Source organism: Chionomys nivalis, chromosome 9 (genome assembly GCF_950005125.1).
Source record: "Chionomys nivalis chromosome 9, mChiNiv1.1, whole genome shotgun sequence".
Taxonomy (NCBI): Eukaryota; Metazoa; Chordata; class Mammalia; order Rodentia; family Cricetidae; genus Chionomys; species Chionomys nivalis.
The window spans coordinates 48,899,342-48,913,795 of record NC_080094.1 but is presented as its reverse complement, the minus strand read 5'-3'; the positions used below and the strand labels follow the sequence as shown (position 1 = coordinate 48,913,795).

General features: G+C 41.0%; 1 protein-coding gene across 3 annotated transcripts in view; it reads left to right on the top strand.

Moving 5' to 3' along the window:
* Galk2 (galactokinase 2) overlaps positions 1-14,454 on the top strand; it is a 116,532-nt gene that overhangs the window by 13,427 nt on the left and 88,651 nt on the right. For all 3 annotated transcript variants that reach the window (XM_057780530.1, XM_057780529.1, XM_057780528.1), the window contains exons 3-4: positions 3,004-3,127; positions 12,929-13,019. In XM_057780530.1, coding sequence (XP_057636513.1) covers positions 3,004-3,127; positions 12,929-13,019 — 215 coding nt within the window. The remainder of the gene's footprint in view (positions 1-3,003; positions 3,128-12,928; positions 13,020-14,454) is intronic.

Below are 14,454 nucleotides of genomic sequence, written 5' to 3'. Positions count from 1 at the left end.
AGGGCACCATCAACTCCAACCCTTTTAATGGAGACAAGGAAGAAAAGGATGCGGCTTGCTGACAATTGTGTATAGTTGTGAACAGAGGACTGAGGACGTCCCTGTGAGGAGGGTTGGGATTTTAAGGAGAGGGAAGAAAAAATTTGAATGTGAAGGAATGGAGACAGTGAAAGGCTGAAGAAAGCCACTTTGCTGGAGAGTGCTGAGATCTGGGTTAAGGCGAACTTGTGGGCTAGTCACCAACCCAGAGATCTTGCATTTTCCTGCCGTAGCAGTGTAAGGTAGGTGGTTTTGAGGTAGGTTTAGGGCTTTATTGGGTGGAGTTCGCAGAGGATGACATGGAACTGGGAATTTGACAGTATGGGCAGGAGAGCTGGTGAAACAATAAAGCCTGGCATCTGCTGGGTGGCAAAGGAAAGAAGGGAAGAAGGGCTTACGGAATGGAGAAGGCAGAGGAGGGCTGAGAGACACGCAGGATGGGGAGCTTCAGTAGAAAGGATGAGATTTGAAGCTCAAAGTTTATCAAAGCTTGGAGGTGATGGGAATTAGGCAACTACTGGATGCAGAGTCATGGGGGAAGACGGCCAAGGGGAGGAGGGCTTGGGCTTTGGACCAGGTCGTTTATCTGGATGTCATCAGGGTTACTGTGGGCTGGGATGGAGAGGGGGCTGCAGACAGTCTCTGAGCTCTTTAGTGTCTTACAGGGTCACAGAGGGAGAATAGGGAGGAGGAAAGGTGGTGGAGCCTCAAAAGAACAGAGCAGGAAAGGGTCTGGAAGGCAGGGCAGAAGACGTCAGCTCCTCCTTGCTAGAGAATCCACAGAAGCAGTGTCCTCGGAGAACAGCCAAGCTCCTTTTCTGTGGGGTGGGGTTTTCCTAGCAAAGACTTCTTATTTCCTGATTCAGTGAAGTGTGTGGGGTGTGATTCCAGGATTAGTGGAACAGGGCTGGAGACAAAATGAATCTCAGTCTCTGCTAAAAGCACAAGTGTAAGTTTTGTTGACATATCGAGGAGATAATAATAGATTTGTTCTCCTTCATCCAGTGGTTCCTGCTCCCTCCACGACCCTCACCCAGGGTGGGTGATTTCCTTCTTCTTTTTATACATTTTGAGAAAGGAAACCTTTTTCAAAGCAGCAGGCTGCCACCCATGCCTTCCAGCAGATCGGGTGCCCTATCCATGTATTCAAATACATGTTTTTTACTTGATTCATTATTGTCATCCTCTTGATAATTGGATAAAAATACAACTTTGTAAATGAATTATTCACCTATCATTGTTAATCCATGAAAGGCCCTTATCCCATTCTAAAGCGAATATCGATGCAGAAGCAAAAGCCTGTCTACCAAGAGAATATCTGGAATAAAAACAGAATGTGCAGTTGAGTCATCACCTGTTAATTTCATGATTCCTCACTAGTTATTATCTGCCAAAGAATCAATGAGATATATAAGTCTATACCAGGGAAATGAATAGCTGTGCATCCACCGTGAGATGTTAATCAGCTTGCTGCTTTATAGTCACATGACATAAATTTGGAAAATGATTGTTGTAAATTAGAAAGTGGGGGAGACCATGTGTTGCCACCTCAGGCCATGTTAGTGTCTGTGGTTCTTGTTACCAACAGAGTCCACGCTGATGTTTGTGGTCTGTGCTGCTGCCGGAATCCATGTTGAAGTCTGGGGCTCGTGCTGCTGCCAATGGCCATGATGGTGTCTGTGTTACCTCTGAAGGCCCTGGGGATGTCAGTGGTCTGTGCTACCACCTGAAGCCATGTTGATGTTAGTGGCCCATGTTGTAGTCAGAAACCATGTGGAAGCCCATGAGCTGTGCTGCTGCAGATTATAAAGGACAGGGACACTTTCTTTGCAGTGGTATTGGTGACCGCAGCCTCACAGTTGAGAATGAGACATGGAAGGAAGGCTTTTGTGACAACCTTCCTCTCCCTCCACAGAGCCCCCCCAAAGAAAAAACCAGTCTAGACAGGAAGTCACTGAAGAGAACTCTTAACAATTGTGCTAGAGATGCTGAGGTGTAGCTCTTCACAGTTGATGGCCTCTGATGGGATTGGGGGTGGAGAAGGACTCAGTTTTCTTTAAGGGACTGGCCACAAATTGGACTTGGTATGTTTTAGTTTTCTTTTTCTTTTTTTCTTCTTGTTTTGTTTTGGGGTGGTCCCAAGGCTGGAGGTGGGCCTCAGAGGACTGGAAGTGAATGTTATTAGGATGTATTGTGTGAAATTTCCGAATAATCAACAAAATTATGTTAAAAAGAAAACAAAACAAATTAGAAAGTGGAAAAACAAGCTTAAGATAAAAAAGAAGCCTCCAAATTAACCAAAACAAATTATTTATGACTAACAGAAGTAGCCTTAAAGTGTTTGGTAAAAAGTAAATTGAGTATCTATCTGCCCATAGTATTTCACTTTTTATTAAAATGTGGCCATGTTTTTCCTGTATGTTAACTGTCTGTGCAAGAATCATAGCTTTCACCTTAAGGGGATAAGAGTTTATTCTGGAACCAATTATGAGTGACCATGACATGGGAACATGGATACAGTTTACTCCAACCTCATGTTCCAACATGGAACAGCCTCATGAGGTTTTATATTACCAGAAAAGGAAACCACACATCAAGACACGTTTCAGATACATCGGTGGAAGCATCAGGCAGGCGGGTTACAGTAAGGTGGAGAATTCTCAATTTTTGGCTGCCGATGCTACCTGCTGGGTACAATTGGCCTTTGGTTGGTGAAGGTTAGGAGGTCTGCCCATGTATCTGAAGGATTGACGCAGTAGCTACAGGATGCTCAGTCACACGGAGCAGTGTGTAATGGACGGCTTCTAAGGGGGCTAAAGATGCGTGAGTTTCTACTCAGGCAATCAGCCTTGAAGCTCCAGTAAAGCTGTGGTTCTCTCCAGCAACTGGTGTTCACACAGCTAGAGTGAGCTTCTTTTATTTCATATGCTAGCGATGGTAAAACCTGCTTTCTCTTTTGTATAGGAGAGCACATTGATTACTGTGGATACTCTGTTCTTCCCATGGCTGTGGAACAAGACATGCTAATAGCTGTGGAACCTGTGAAAACACACACTCTCCAACTGGCCAATACAAACCCCCTGTATCCGTAAGTGATTAGGATTGGTGGAGGGTAGGGAGTGTGTGTGTGTGTGTGTGTGTGTGTAAGCATGCAGTAATGTATCTGAATGCAGATAGACTCTAGAAAATATTGGATTACAATTAAATCATATACTTTATTGATACTTTCTGCCTGGCATTTATCAGTATTCCAGGTGACTACTAAATTTTTATCTATTGTATTCTTTTACACACTTACTGAGGAAGCATTTACTAGCCAGCAAGATGGCTCAGGGGTATTGGAGTACCTTTACCTGAAATTGATCTCCAGAAACCCACACAACAGAACTGAGTCCTGCAGGCTATTCTCTGATTTCTACATTTGTGGCATGATACATACATGCCCACACTCTTTCTCACACATACATAGTAAATGAATGAATGAGTATAAAAAAGTAAGCATTTACTGAAGAATTGTCATGTATTAGACATTGTCTCAAGTATTGAGCTATACAGACATGAAAATATTTTTTTTTTCTTTCCCAGAAAGTATTGATTATCTACTGAGGTAACTGTCTCAATAAAGTCAGGTATTGCTATCTGTCCTTCGTTACTATGGCACTGTCTACTCTCTTGTCAGTGAGTCCTACCATGCTGTGCAGTCAATGCTTACTTACCTACGTCTCTCATTACTGTTGTATTTTCAGTTTCCTTCAAATTTTTAGTCTCAGTGTAAGACAGTATGCTATGTAATTGATGTTTCTACAACATATACTTTGTCAACTTTAAGTGTTTAATTTTCTAAAGTGTGAAGAAATCAGTTATGGTACAAGGGAGCTCATATGTAAAAGAAGCACTTCTAAAGCTTTAACCACACATTAAGCCCCACATACTAATAGCAGGAGACTTCAGCACTCCCCTCTCACCACTGGACAGGTCTGTCAGACAGAAAATTAACAGAGAAATAAGGGAATTAACAGATGTTATGGCTCAAATGGACTTAACAGATATCTATAGAATATTCCATCCAAATATAAAAGAATATACCTTCTTCTCAGCACCTCATGGAACCTTCTTAAAAGCTGACCACATACTAGGTAACAAAGCAAACCTCAACGGGTAGAAAAAATTTGAATAACCTCATGTATCTTATTGAATTACCATGGCTTAAAATTAGAATTTAAGAGCAACACCAATTACAGAAACAAATGGAAATTAAACAATGCTTACCTGAAGTATCAATGGGTCAAGGAAGAAATTAAAGACTTCCTAAATTTTTTTTTATTGTTTATTTATTTATTAAAGATTTCTGCCTTCTCCCCGCCACCACCTCCATTTCCCTCCCGCTCCCCCAGGGACTTCCTAAAATTTGATGAAAATGACCACACAACATACTCAAATTTATAGGACACAATGAAAACAGTGTTAAGAAGAAAGTTCACTAAATGCCTACATAAAGAAGCTGGAAAAATCCCCCACTAGTGAGTTAATAGAACATTTGAAAACTCTAGAACAAAAAGAAACAAACTCATCCAGGAGGATTAGATGGCAAGAAATAATCAAATTGAAAGCTGAAGTCAACAAAATAGAATCAAAGAAAACAATACAAAGAACCAATGAGACAAAGAGTTGGTTCTTCAAGAAAATCAACAAAGAAGACAAACATTTATCCAAACTAACCAAAAGGCAGAGAGAGAATATCCAAATTAACAATATCAGAAATGAAAAGGGGGACATTACAACAGACAGAGAGGAAATCCAGAGAATCATTAAGTCATATTTTGAAAACCTGTACTGCACAAAATTGGAAAACTTGAAATGGACAGCTTTCTGGATAAATATTACTTACCAAAATTAAATCAAGACCAGATAAGCAAATTAAGTAGACCTATAACTGTTAAAGAAATAGAAACAGTCATCAAAAGTCTCCCCTCCCCCCAAAAAAAGCCCAAGGCCAGATGGTTTCAGCACAGAATTCTACAAGATTTTCAAAGAATAGCTAATTCCAATACTCCTCAAATTCTTCCACACAATAGAAACAGAAGGAACATTGCCAAACTCTTTTTATGAGGCTACAATTACACTGATACCCAAACCATAGAAAGACATTACTAAGAAAGAGAATTGCAGACCAATTTCATTCATGAACTTTGATGAAAAATACTCAAAATACTGGCAAACCAAATTCAAGAACACATCAGAAAAATCACTCACCATAATCAAGTTGGCTTCATCCCAGAGATGCAGGGGTGGTTCAACCTATGAAAATTTGTCAATGTATTCCACAATATAAACAAACTGAAGAAAAAAAGACCATATGATCCCATTGGATGCTGAAAAAGCCTTCGACAAAATACAGCATCCCTTCATGATAAAAGTCTTGGAGACAGCAAGGATACAAGGAACATACCTAAACATAATAAAGGCAATATACAGGAAGCCAACAGCCAACATCAAACTAAATGGAGAGAAACGCCCAGCAATTCCACTGAAATCAGGAACAAGACAAGGTTGTCCACTCTCTCCATATCTATTCAATACAGCTCTTGAGGTCCCAGCTAGAGCAATAAGACACCAAAAGGAGATCAAGGGGATACAAATCAGAAAAGAAGAAGTCAAACTCTCACTGTTTGCTGATGATATGATAGTTTACATAAGTGACCCCAAAAATTCTACCAAAGAACTTTTACTCATAAACCCCTTCGGTAATGTAGCAGGATACAAGATTAACTGAAAAGAAAAAATCAGTAGCCCTCTTTACACAGATAAGTGGGCTGAGAAAGAAATCAGAGAAACATCACCCTTCACAATAGCTACAAATAGCATAAAGTATCTCAGAGAAACTCTAATCAAACAAGTGGAAGACCTGTATGACAAGAAATTTAAATCATTTCAGAAAGAAATCGAAGAAGACACCAGAAAGTGGAAAGATCTCCTATGCTCTTGGGTAGGCAGAATTAACATAGTAAAAATGGCAATCTTACCAAAAGCAATCTACATATTCAGTGCAATGTTCCATCAAAATCCCAGCAACATTCTTCACAGACCTCAAAAGAACCATATTCAACGTCATATGGAAAAGCAAAAAAACCCAGGATAGCTAAAACAATCCTGTACAATAAAAGAACTTCTGGAGGAGTCATAAATCCCTGACTTCAAACTCTAGTTCAGCGCTACAGTACTGAAAACAGCCTGGTATTGGCATAAAAACAGACAGGAGCACCAATGGAACCGAATCGAAGACCCAAATATCAATCCACACACCTATGCACCCCTGATTTTTGACAAAGAAGCAAAAAATATAAAATGGAAAAAAGAAAGCATATTCAACAAATGGTGCTGGCATAACTGGATGTCAACATGTAGAAGAATGAAAATAGATCCATATCTATCACCATGCACAAAACTCAAGTCCAAATGGATTAAGGCCCTTAACATAAAGCCAACCATACTGAACCTTATAGAAGAGAAAGTGGAAAGTACACTTGAATGCATTGGCACAGGAGATCACTTCGTAAGTATAACCCCAGTAGCACAGACACTGAGAGAAACAATTAATTAATGGGAACTTTGAAAACTGAGAAGTTTCTTTCTGTAAAGCAAAGGACATGATCAATAAGACAAAATGGCAGCCTACAGAGTGGGAAAAGATCTTCACCAACTCCACATCGGATAGAGGGCTGATCTCCAAAATATACAAAGAACTGAAAAAATTGCTCACCAAAAGAGCATATAATACAATAAAAACATGGGGTACAGACCTAAACAGAGAACTCTCAACAGAGGAATCTAAAATGGCTGAAAACACTGAAGGAAATCCTCAACATCCTTAGTCATCAGAGAATGCAAATTAAAACAACTCTGAGATTCCATCTTACACCTGTAAGAATGGCCAAGATCAAAACCACTGATGACAGCTTATGCTGGAGAGGATGTGGGGGTAAAAGGAACACTCCTCCATTGCTGGTGGGAATGCAAACTGGTACAGTCCATTTGGATATCAGTGTGGTGATTTCTCAGAATATAAGGAAACAACCTGCTTCAAGACCCAGCAATACTGCTCGCTGTTGGGCATATACCCAAAGGATGCTCAATCATACCACAAGGACATGTGCTCAACTATGTTTATAGCAGCATTGTTTGTCATAGGCAGAACATGGAAACAACCTAACTTTCCCTCTACCAAAGAATGGATAAGGAAAATGTGGTACATTTACACAATGGAGTACTACACAACAGAAAAAAAAAACAATGATATCTTGAAATTTGTGGGCAAATGGATGGATCTAAGATTATCATATTGAATGAGGTAACCCAAACCCAGAAAGACAAATATCATATGTACTCACTCATAAGTGGCTTATTAAATACCTGTCCAGTCTTCATGGTCAGCTTTAAACATGTGGTGGATTACTCTGGTGGATTTTTCCAATGCTGAGCCAGCTTTGCTTTCTCTGCATAAGCTTTAATTATACTGTCTGGTGCCACCTAGCAGTATTTTGGTCAATGATGACTCATGTATAGGATGTATAGAATGGTGGCCCCGTGAGAATATATGGGGACAAGAAACTACTGCTGCTTATAATATTTGCATTTTAAGCAAAAATTACTACAAAAGAGTCAAAAGTTTTAAAAATTAAAATGTTTATAAATAGAATAAGTTCTAGTAAGGTAATGTTAGTTCATCTAAGAAAGAACTTTTGAGACCAATTTAATGTCATTTGTGTGTGTGTATGTGTGTGTGTGTGTGTTTATAAAACCCAGAGTCGTGTGCAGTTATAGTCTTGGCCTTTACACTCTTTCACTTGCCACAGCTCTGTCCTGCATATCCCCTTGTGTTACACTCCCTAACTCAGTGTGCTAGCTCCATTGTTTACACTTATGTGTATTGAACTCTTTCTGTCTGGATAGGTTTGGGTACACAAATATTATCACTGTGTTACAGTCAGCTACAGTGTTCAGCATTGGCACAGTCACTGTTGTGTTGCTGTGAAGAGACTCCATGACCGAGGCAACTTGTATAAAGGAAAGTATTTAACTGCAGCCTTGCTTATGTTTCAGAGGGTTAATCCATTATCTTCATGGGCAGGAACATGGGGACACACAAGCAGGGAGCGGGGTGGGGGGTGGGAGGAGAAAGACAGGACCTAGCATGGGATTTTGACACCTCAAAGCCACTGCTAGTGACACACCTCCTCCAAGGTCACATATTCTAACAAGGCCACACCTCCTAATCCTTTCAGACAGTTCATCAACTGGGGACTAAACGTGCAAGTGTATGAAACTGTGGGGGCCATTTTCATTCAAACCACAAATACGTATGTGTTTAGTAGGCTAAACATCTACTTCTGTGTAAGTGCTTTATATTCTATATTATTTGTACAGTGACAAAATTGGCTAATGATATGTTTCTTACACTATATCCCTGTTATTAAATGGTAATGATTATATTATGTATTTGATTTGCAAATTACAGGAGATAGAGCTGTCACATGTGGTCCTTCTGTTTCTAAATATCTTAGTTATTGTGAGTAACTTGACAGTGAACATGGGGATAGTAGATGTTTCAGATACTGACTTCATTTCCCTTGGGTGTGTACACCAAGCAGAAGGATTTCTAGAGCATATGCTGGTTCTGATTTTAATTCTTTGGAGAAACACCATATTGTTTTCCATAATGGTTGAGCCAAATAGCATTCCTACCAACAGTACAGAAGTTTTCATTTTCTCAAGACTCTACCAACACTTATTTTACTCACGCCATATGCCATTACTGTAAGATTCATACTTCTTGGAGGCATTATCTTATCCTGTGTATGTGTGTGCATCTTATGTTACTGCATCGGGATTTATGTGTTTGGTGTTATTTTGCTTTTTTTTTTTTTTTTTTTTGCAGCTCTATTCTTCTTGGATGTCATAGAGGTGAATGTGTAGTGTAGAAAATAATTCCTCAAGCCGGGCAGTGGTGGCGCACGCCTTTAATCCCAGCACTCGGGAGGTAGAGGCAGGCGCATCTCTGGGAGTTCGAGGCCAGCCTGGTCTACAAGCGCTAGTTCCGGGATGGGCACCAAAACTACAGAGAAACCCTGTCTTGAAAAACCAAAAAAAAAAAAAAAAAAAAAAGTAATTCCTCAGCCCAGGAGCTCTCCATATTTTTCTGAGTGGGATATTAATGGGAGAGCAACCGCAGGTGTTTGCTATTACTATCATACAATGCCTAATAGCATAGCATACTCAGATTTTAATTAATGTGGCTAGGAGATACTTGAAAGCAGTCCTGCAAAGGAATTTTAAAGCTGTAAGTGCATATATCAAAGTCAGAGAAGGGCCAGTGAGATGTTTTAGTGGGAAAAATGAAGTACTATCAAACCTGAGAGCCTGAGGTCAATCTCCCATGTGTTGGAGGGTGAGAACTGGCTCCCACTACCTGTGGAACACAGGTAGTACTCATGGTATGGTATGTAGACACATACACACACACACACACACAGGTGTGTGTGTGTAAATAAATAAATAAAATAGAAAAGAGTCTGATCTCAAATAGTTAACTTAATTTCCTCTAGGGCCTTGGAAGAATAAGAACAAGGCAAATCAAAACTCAGTAGATTGAAAGAAATAGGATCAATGCAGACATTAATGAAATGGAAATTTAAAAACACAATGAATTAATGAAACGAAGAGTTCTTTGCAAAGGTGGACAAGGCCAATAAACTGTTAGCCAAACTAGCCGAAAGAAAGAGAGCAAAGGCCAAAAGGAATAAAGTAAGAGATGAAAAGGGAGGCATTCAATAGACACGTATGAAATTCAGTAAATTATTGTAACATACTTTAGAGCTCTTATAGTCTACGATATTGAAACACATGAAAGCAATGAATGAATTCTAGATGCGTATAATCTAATCAAATTAAAAGGATAAAATCAACAGCTTGTAGAGAACAATGAGATTCAAGCAGCAGCTAAAAACAAAACAAACCCAGAAAAACCTCAATTAAGCAAAAACATTTTCAGTTTAATTAAAGCCCAGGTTTGGTAAGGCCTGTTGCTGAAGAGACTACACACTTTGGTCATAAGACATGAAGAAATAACATTGATTCTGACCAAGAAACTTATCCCCTGTTGACTAACCTTCATAGAGTAGGAGCTAACGTAGGGTAAAAGGGGCAGCCAAAAAACTCACTCTGGCTCTGAACTCAGAGCCAGTGAAAGAAACACTTTATCCCTAAACTCAGAACCAAAGAAATATGCCCTGACCCTAAAACCAGTGCCAAAGAAACACACTTTGTCCCTGTAAAAGAAATGTGCCCTAGCCCTGGAATTAGAGCCAATAGGCTAAAAAGGACCGTGAAAAAAACATAGTTTGTCCCTGAAATCAGAGCCATCTCTGCCCCCGACCAACTAAACTAACCAGTTCCTGAGCAGGGAGAACTAACCAATCCTGGAGCAGAAAAACTTCTCCCTGGGAAAACTCTGCCCCTAAGAACCCTTATGTAAGCCGCCCTGCTGTTCAGTTGTGGGCAGTCCTTTACCACCCTGCAGAGGCCGCCCCTCTTCTGGACTCCTCCTTTCCAAATAAAACGCTTTCTCAAAAGAGTCTTGAGTGAAGATCATCATTCGCCAGTGCGGAATAGAAAGAAAATCTGGCTGGGATGTCCCTCAGGGGACTGAGCAGAACAACCTTGCTGAGACGTTCATCTGGTTCATAAGAGCCAGATGTTGGGGAGGACGAGTGAAACGGTATTTCCTGGTGCGACAGGGCTGCTACAATCCGGAGCACACAGCAGCTGCACTTGCTGGCTTATGGTGAAGTCAACATCCTAGCAAGGACTGGAGAGAAGCTATGGATAGCTGATGGTTTCTCGGGGAAGAAAAGCCATTTTTTTTTTTTTTTAAGAATATGGCCCTTGATAGGTTGACTATCCATGGGTGGCCCCACACCAATGAATAAATACGAAGCACAAACTAGGTTATTAAAAAAACAGGACATAAAATTGGCTGGGATTGGGGACTGGGAGGTAGATCTGGGAGAAATTTTGGAGATATGTGGGGACGTGAATATGATCAAAATACATTGTATGAAATTCTCAAGGAATTAATAAAAATATCATTAGCAGTTCCAGCCTACAAGTTTTTGCTGCTGAACTCTACCAGACCTTTAAAGAAGAGCCAGTATGGATGCTTCATAAACTATTCCAGAGAACAGAAAATGACGAAAGAAGACACCCGCGGTGGTGGGGAAGGCGTGTGTAGAGTAGAGGCGGGTGGAGAGGATGCTGCCTAGTAATTCAGAGAAGCAGTGACTTTCTAATGGGAATCTGCTATTTTCTTCTTCCAGTTAATCTGGTGGTGGTAATGAGGAATACTTCACATCTGTGCAAATAGTCTTGTTTTTATTAAACCCTCACTCGCTCAGCAGCCATCCATGAAACCATTATCATGGAACTAACATGCATGCTTTAAAATTTCCATTATTTGTTTTATATTGGATAATTGGCATTATACTTTATTCATTTTTAGAGTGTGTGTGTGTGAGAGAGAGACAGAGAGAGAGACAGGGAGGGAGGGAGAGACCGACAGAGAGAGAAACAGACAGAAGGAGGGAGAGAGAGATGCATGTGTGGCATGCATCTATAGCACACGTGTGGAAGTCAGAGGACAGCTTTGTAGAACCAATTCTGTCTTTCTTTATGTGGGTTCTAGGGGTGCAGTTGTTAGGGTTATATGACCGGTACCTATCCATTGAGCCTTCCCACTGGGCCTGACAGGGTTATATGACAACTACCTATCCACTGAGCCTTCTCTCTGGGCCTGACAGGATTATATGACAACCACCTATCCACTGAGCCTCCCCACTGGGCCTGACAGGATTATATGACAAAAACCTATCCATTGAGCCTTCCCACTGTGCCTGACAGGAATATATGACGACTACCTATCTACTGAGTCTTCCGGCTGGGCTGCCTGACAGGATTATATGACAAAAACCTATCCACTGAGCCTTCCCACTGGGCCTGACAGGGTTATATGACAACTACCTATCCATTGAGCCTCTCTGCTGGGCCTGACAGGATTATATGACAACTACCTATCTACTGAGCCTTCCGGCTGGGCTGCCTGACAGGATTATATGACAAGAACTCATCCACTGAGCCTCCCCACTGGGCCTGACAGGGTTATATGACAAGAACTCATCCACTGAGCCTTCCCACCAGGCCTGACAGGATTATATGACAACTACCTATCCACTGAGCCTTTCCACCGGGCCTGTCAGGATTATATGACAACTACCTATCCACTGAGCCTTTCCACAGGGCCTGACAGGGTTATATGACAACTACCTATCTACTGAGCCTTCCTGCTGGGCCTGACAGGATTATATGACAACTACCTATCCACTGAGTCATCCTGTTGGTCCTGGTATTGAATTATGAAAACTAATTTCATCTTTTCTTTATTTAGCTGTTTATTTAATTATAAACTTGTATCAGTGTAGAATTGTACTTCTGTGTCAATGGGGCATCTGCTGAGTAGCAGGCCCAGAGGGTCGTGTGGTTTACACTAGCTAACGAAAGAGAGAGTGGATGTAGATTACGCTACAGCATGTTGTTTCCTATCAGATTTTGGAAATTAAAAGGGTCAATTGGAGGTAGATTAGCCATTGGGGCTTTCAGCCTTCAGCAGCTGGAGGTATTCGTTGTTTGCAGGGGGCTGTGAGATGCATTGAAGGTAAATAGAAAAGAATACGCGGTACCACTATTTTGTCACAAGAGGGCAGCAGTCAGCCATTGATTTTTGTCTCTCTAGTCATACAGACTTAAATTAATGGGGCTTGCTTTTGTTTTTCCCCCCCAGAGACTTCAGTACTAGTGCTAATAACATCCATATTGACAAAACCAAACCGGTATGGCACAACTACTTCCTATGTGGATTTAAAGGAATCCAGGTAAATTGACTCCGACTAGCCTTTGAGATGAAATTCATGCTATTCTAGATTTACTCTGTCGTGCCGTGGTCTCCTTTCAGCCCTGAAGCTCTTCTTGCATTTGGCTAGCTTCTGTTTCTGAGGGTGGGGAAGGCATGACTGTTTCCGAGTAGTGTGTATCCGGGGCAGTCATGATTTTTATCTGACTGGCATCATTAAATATGCCACAAGGGAGAGGCTGTCGTGGTGATTAAGTTCTGTTCGTGGGAGACGCAGGAGTGAACTGGAATGGGACTTAGAGCAGCTGTACATTTGAATGTGGGCTTGATTCAGCTTTGTTAATTTGCATTGTCTTGGCTTTATCTGTAAAATGATGTCACTGCTCTTCTATAAAGATCTGTCGCGAGGACGCCATGATACTGGAACCCTTAGGTATTCGGGAATGACAGCCTTGTTTCTTCTTGTCCAGGCAAGAGGGAAAGGGATTTAGTGAGAGGCATCACTGTGAGTAGCTTCCTAGAAACATCGACGCGATCTCCGCTTAAAAGCCCAGCGCTGTGTGCGAGACTGAACTTTTTCTCGTAATTTAGATTGTGTGAAGCACAAACGGAAAACTAATACTTCCTGTTTTCAGAACCACTCATGTTTCTTTTGTGTTAATTTTATTTTTTTATAATTAAAAAAGATAAAAGTTTTAACAGCCCTGGCTGTCTGTCCTGGAACTCACTTTGTAGACCAGGCTGGTCTCAAACTCACGGAGATCTGCCTGCCTCTGCCTCCCGAGTGCTACGATTAAAGGTGTGTGCCGCCACTGCCTGGTGATTTATTTGTTTTTATTTTGTGTGTGGGTGTTTTGCCTGCACGTGTGTCTCTGCACCACATGCATTCCTGGTGCCCACAGAATCCAGAAGAGGGTATCAGATCTGTTACAGACTGTTGTGAGCTGCCATGTGGTGCCTGGAATCGAACCCAGGTCTTCCTTTGTAAGAGTCACAGATGGTTTTAGCCACTGAGTCAACTCCTTAACTTTAATTTAATAATCGACACCCACTCAATAATTATTTTAGATGTAGTGGCTCTGGTAATATCATAGATAAAGGATATTAAGAAATAGACCTTTTGTCTTTGTGAATCGAAAGGAAATGAGCAAATATGCTTTTCTGTTTTGTTTACTAATTTATTTTTTGAGAGCTTAAGATCCAAGTGGCCTGGAGGTCCTATCTGAAACTGTCCCAAGAAGCTTAGGGCTCAGTGACATGGCTGTCCCAGAAGCCCAGCAGAGTGACTCGGGACGTGTAGTCCTGCTGTCATGGAGGTCTGGCCTAGGAGTACAGTGTTCATTTCTTGAGAATGTGTCTTTCTTCCAGACACATGGTAATAACTTCTGGGAAAACTTATTGGCCTGTTTTAAATCTTCAAATCATCTGGATTGTCATCCACATTAGTGGGAATTAGA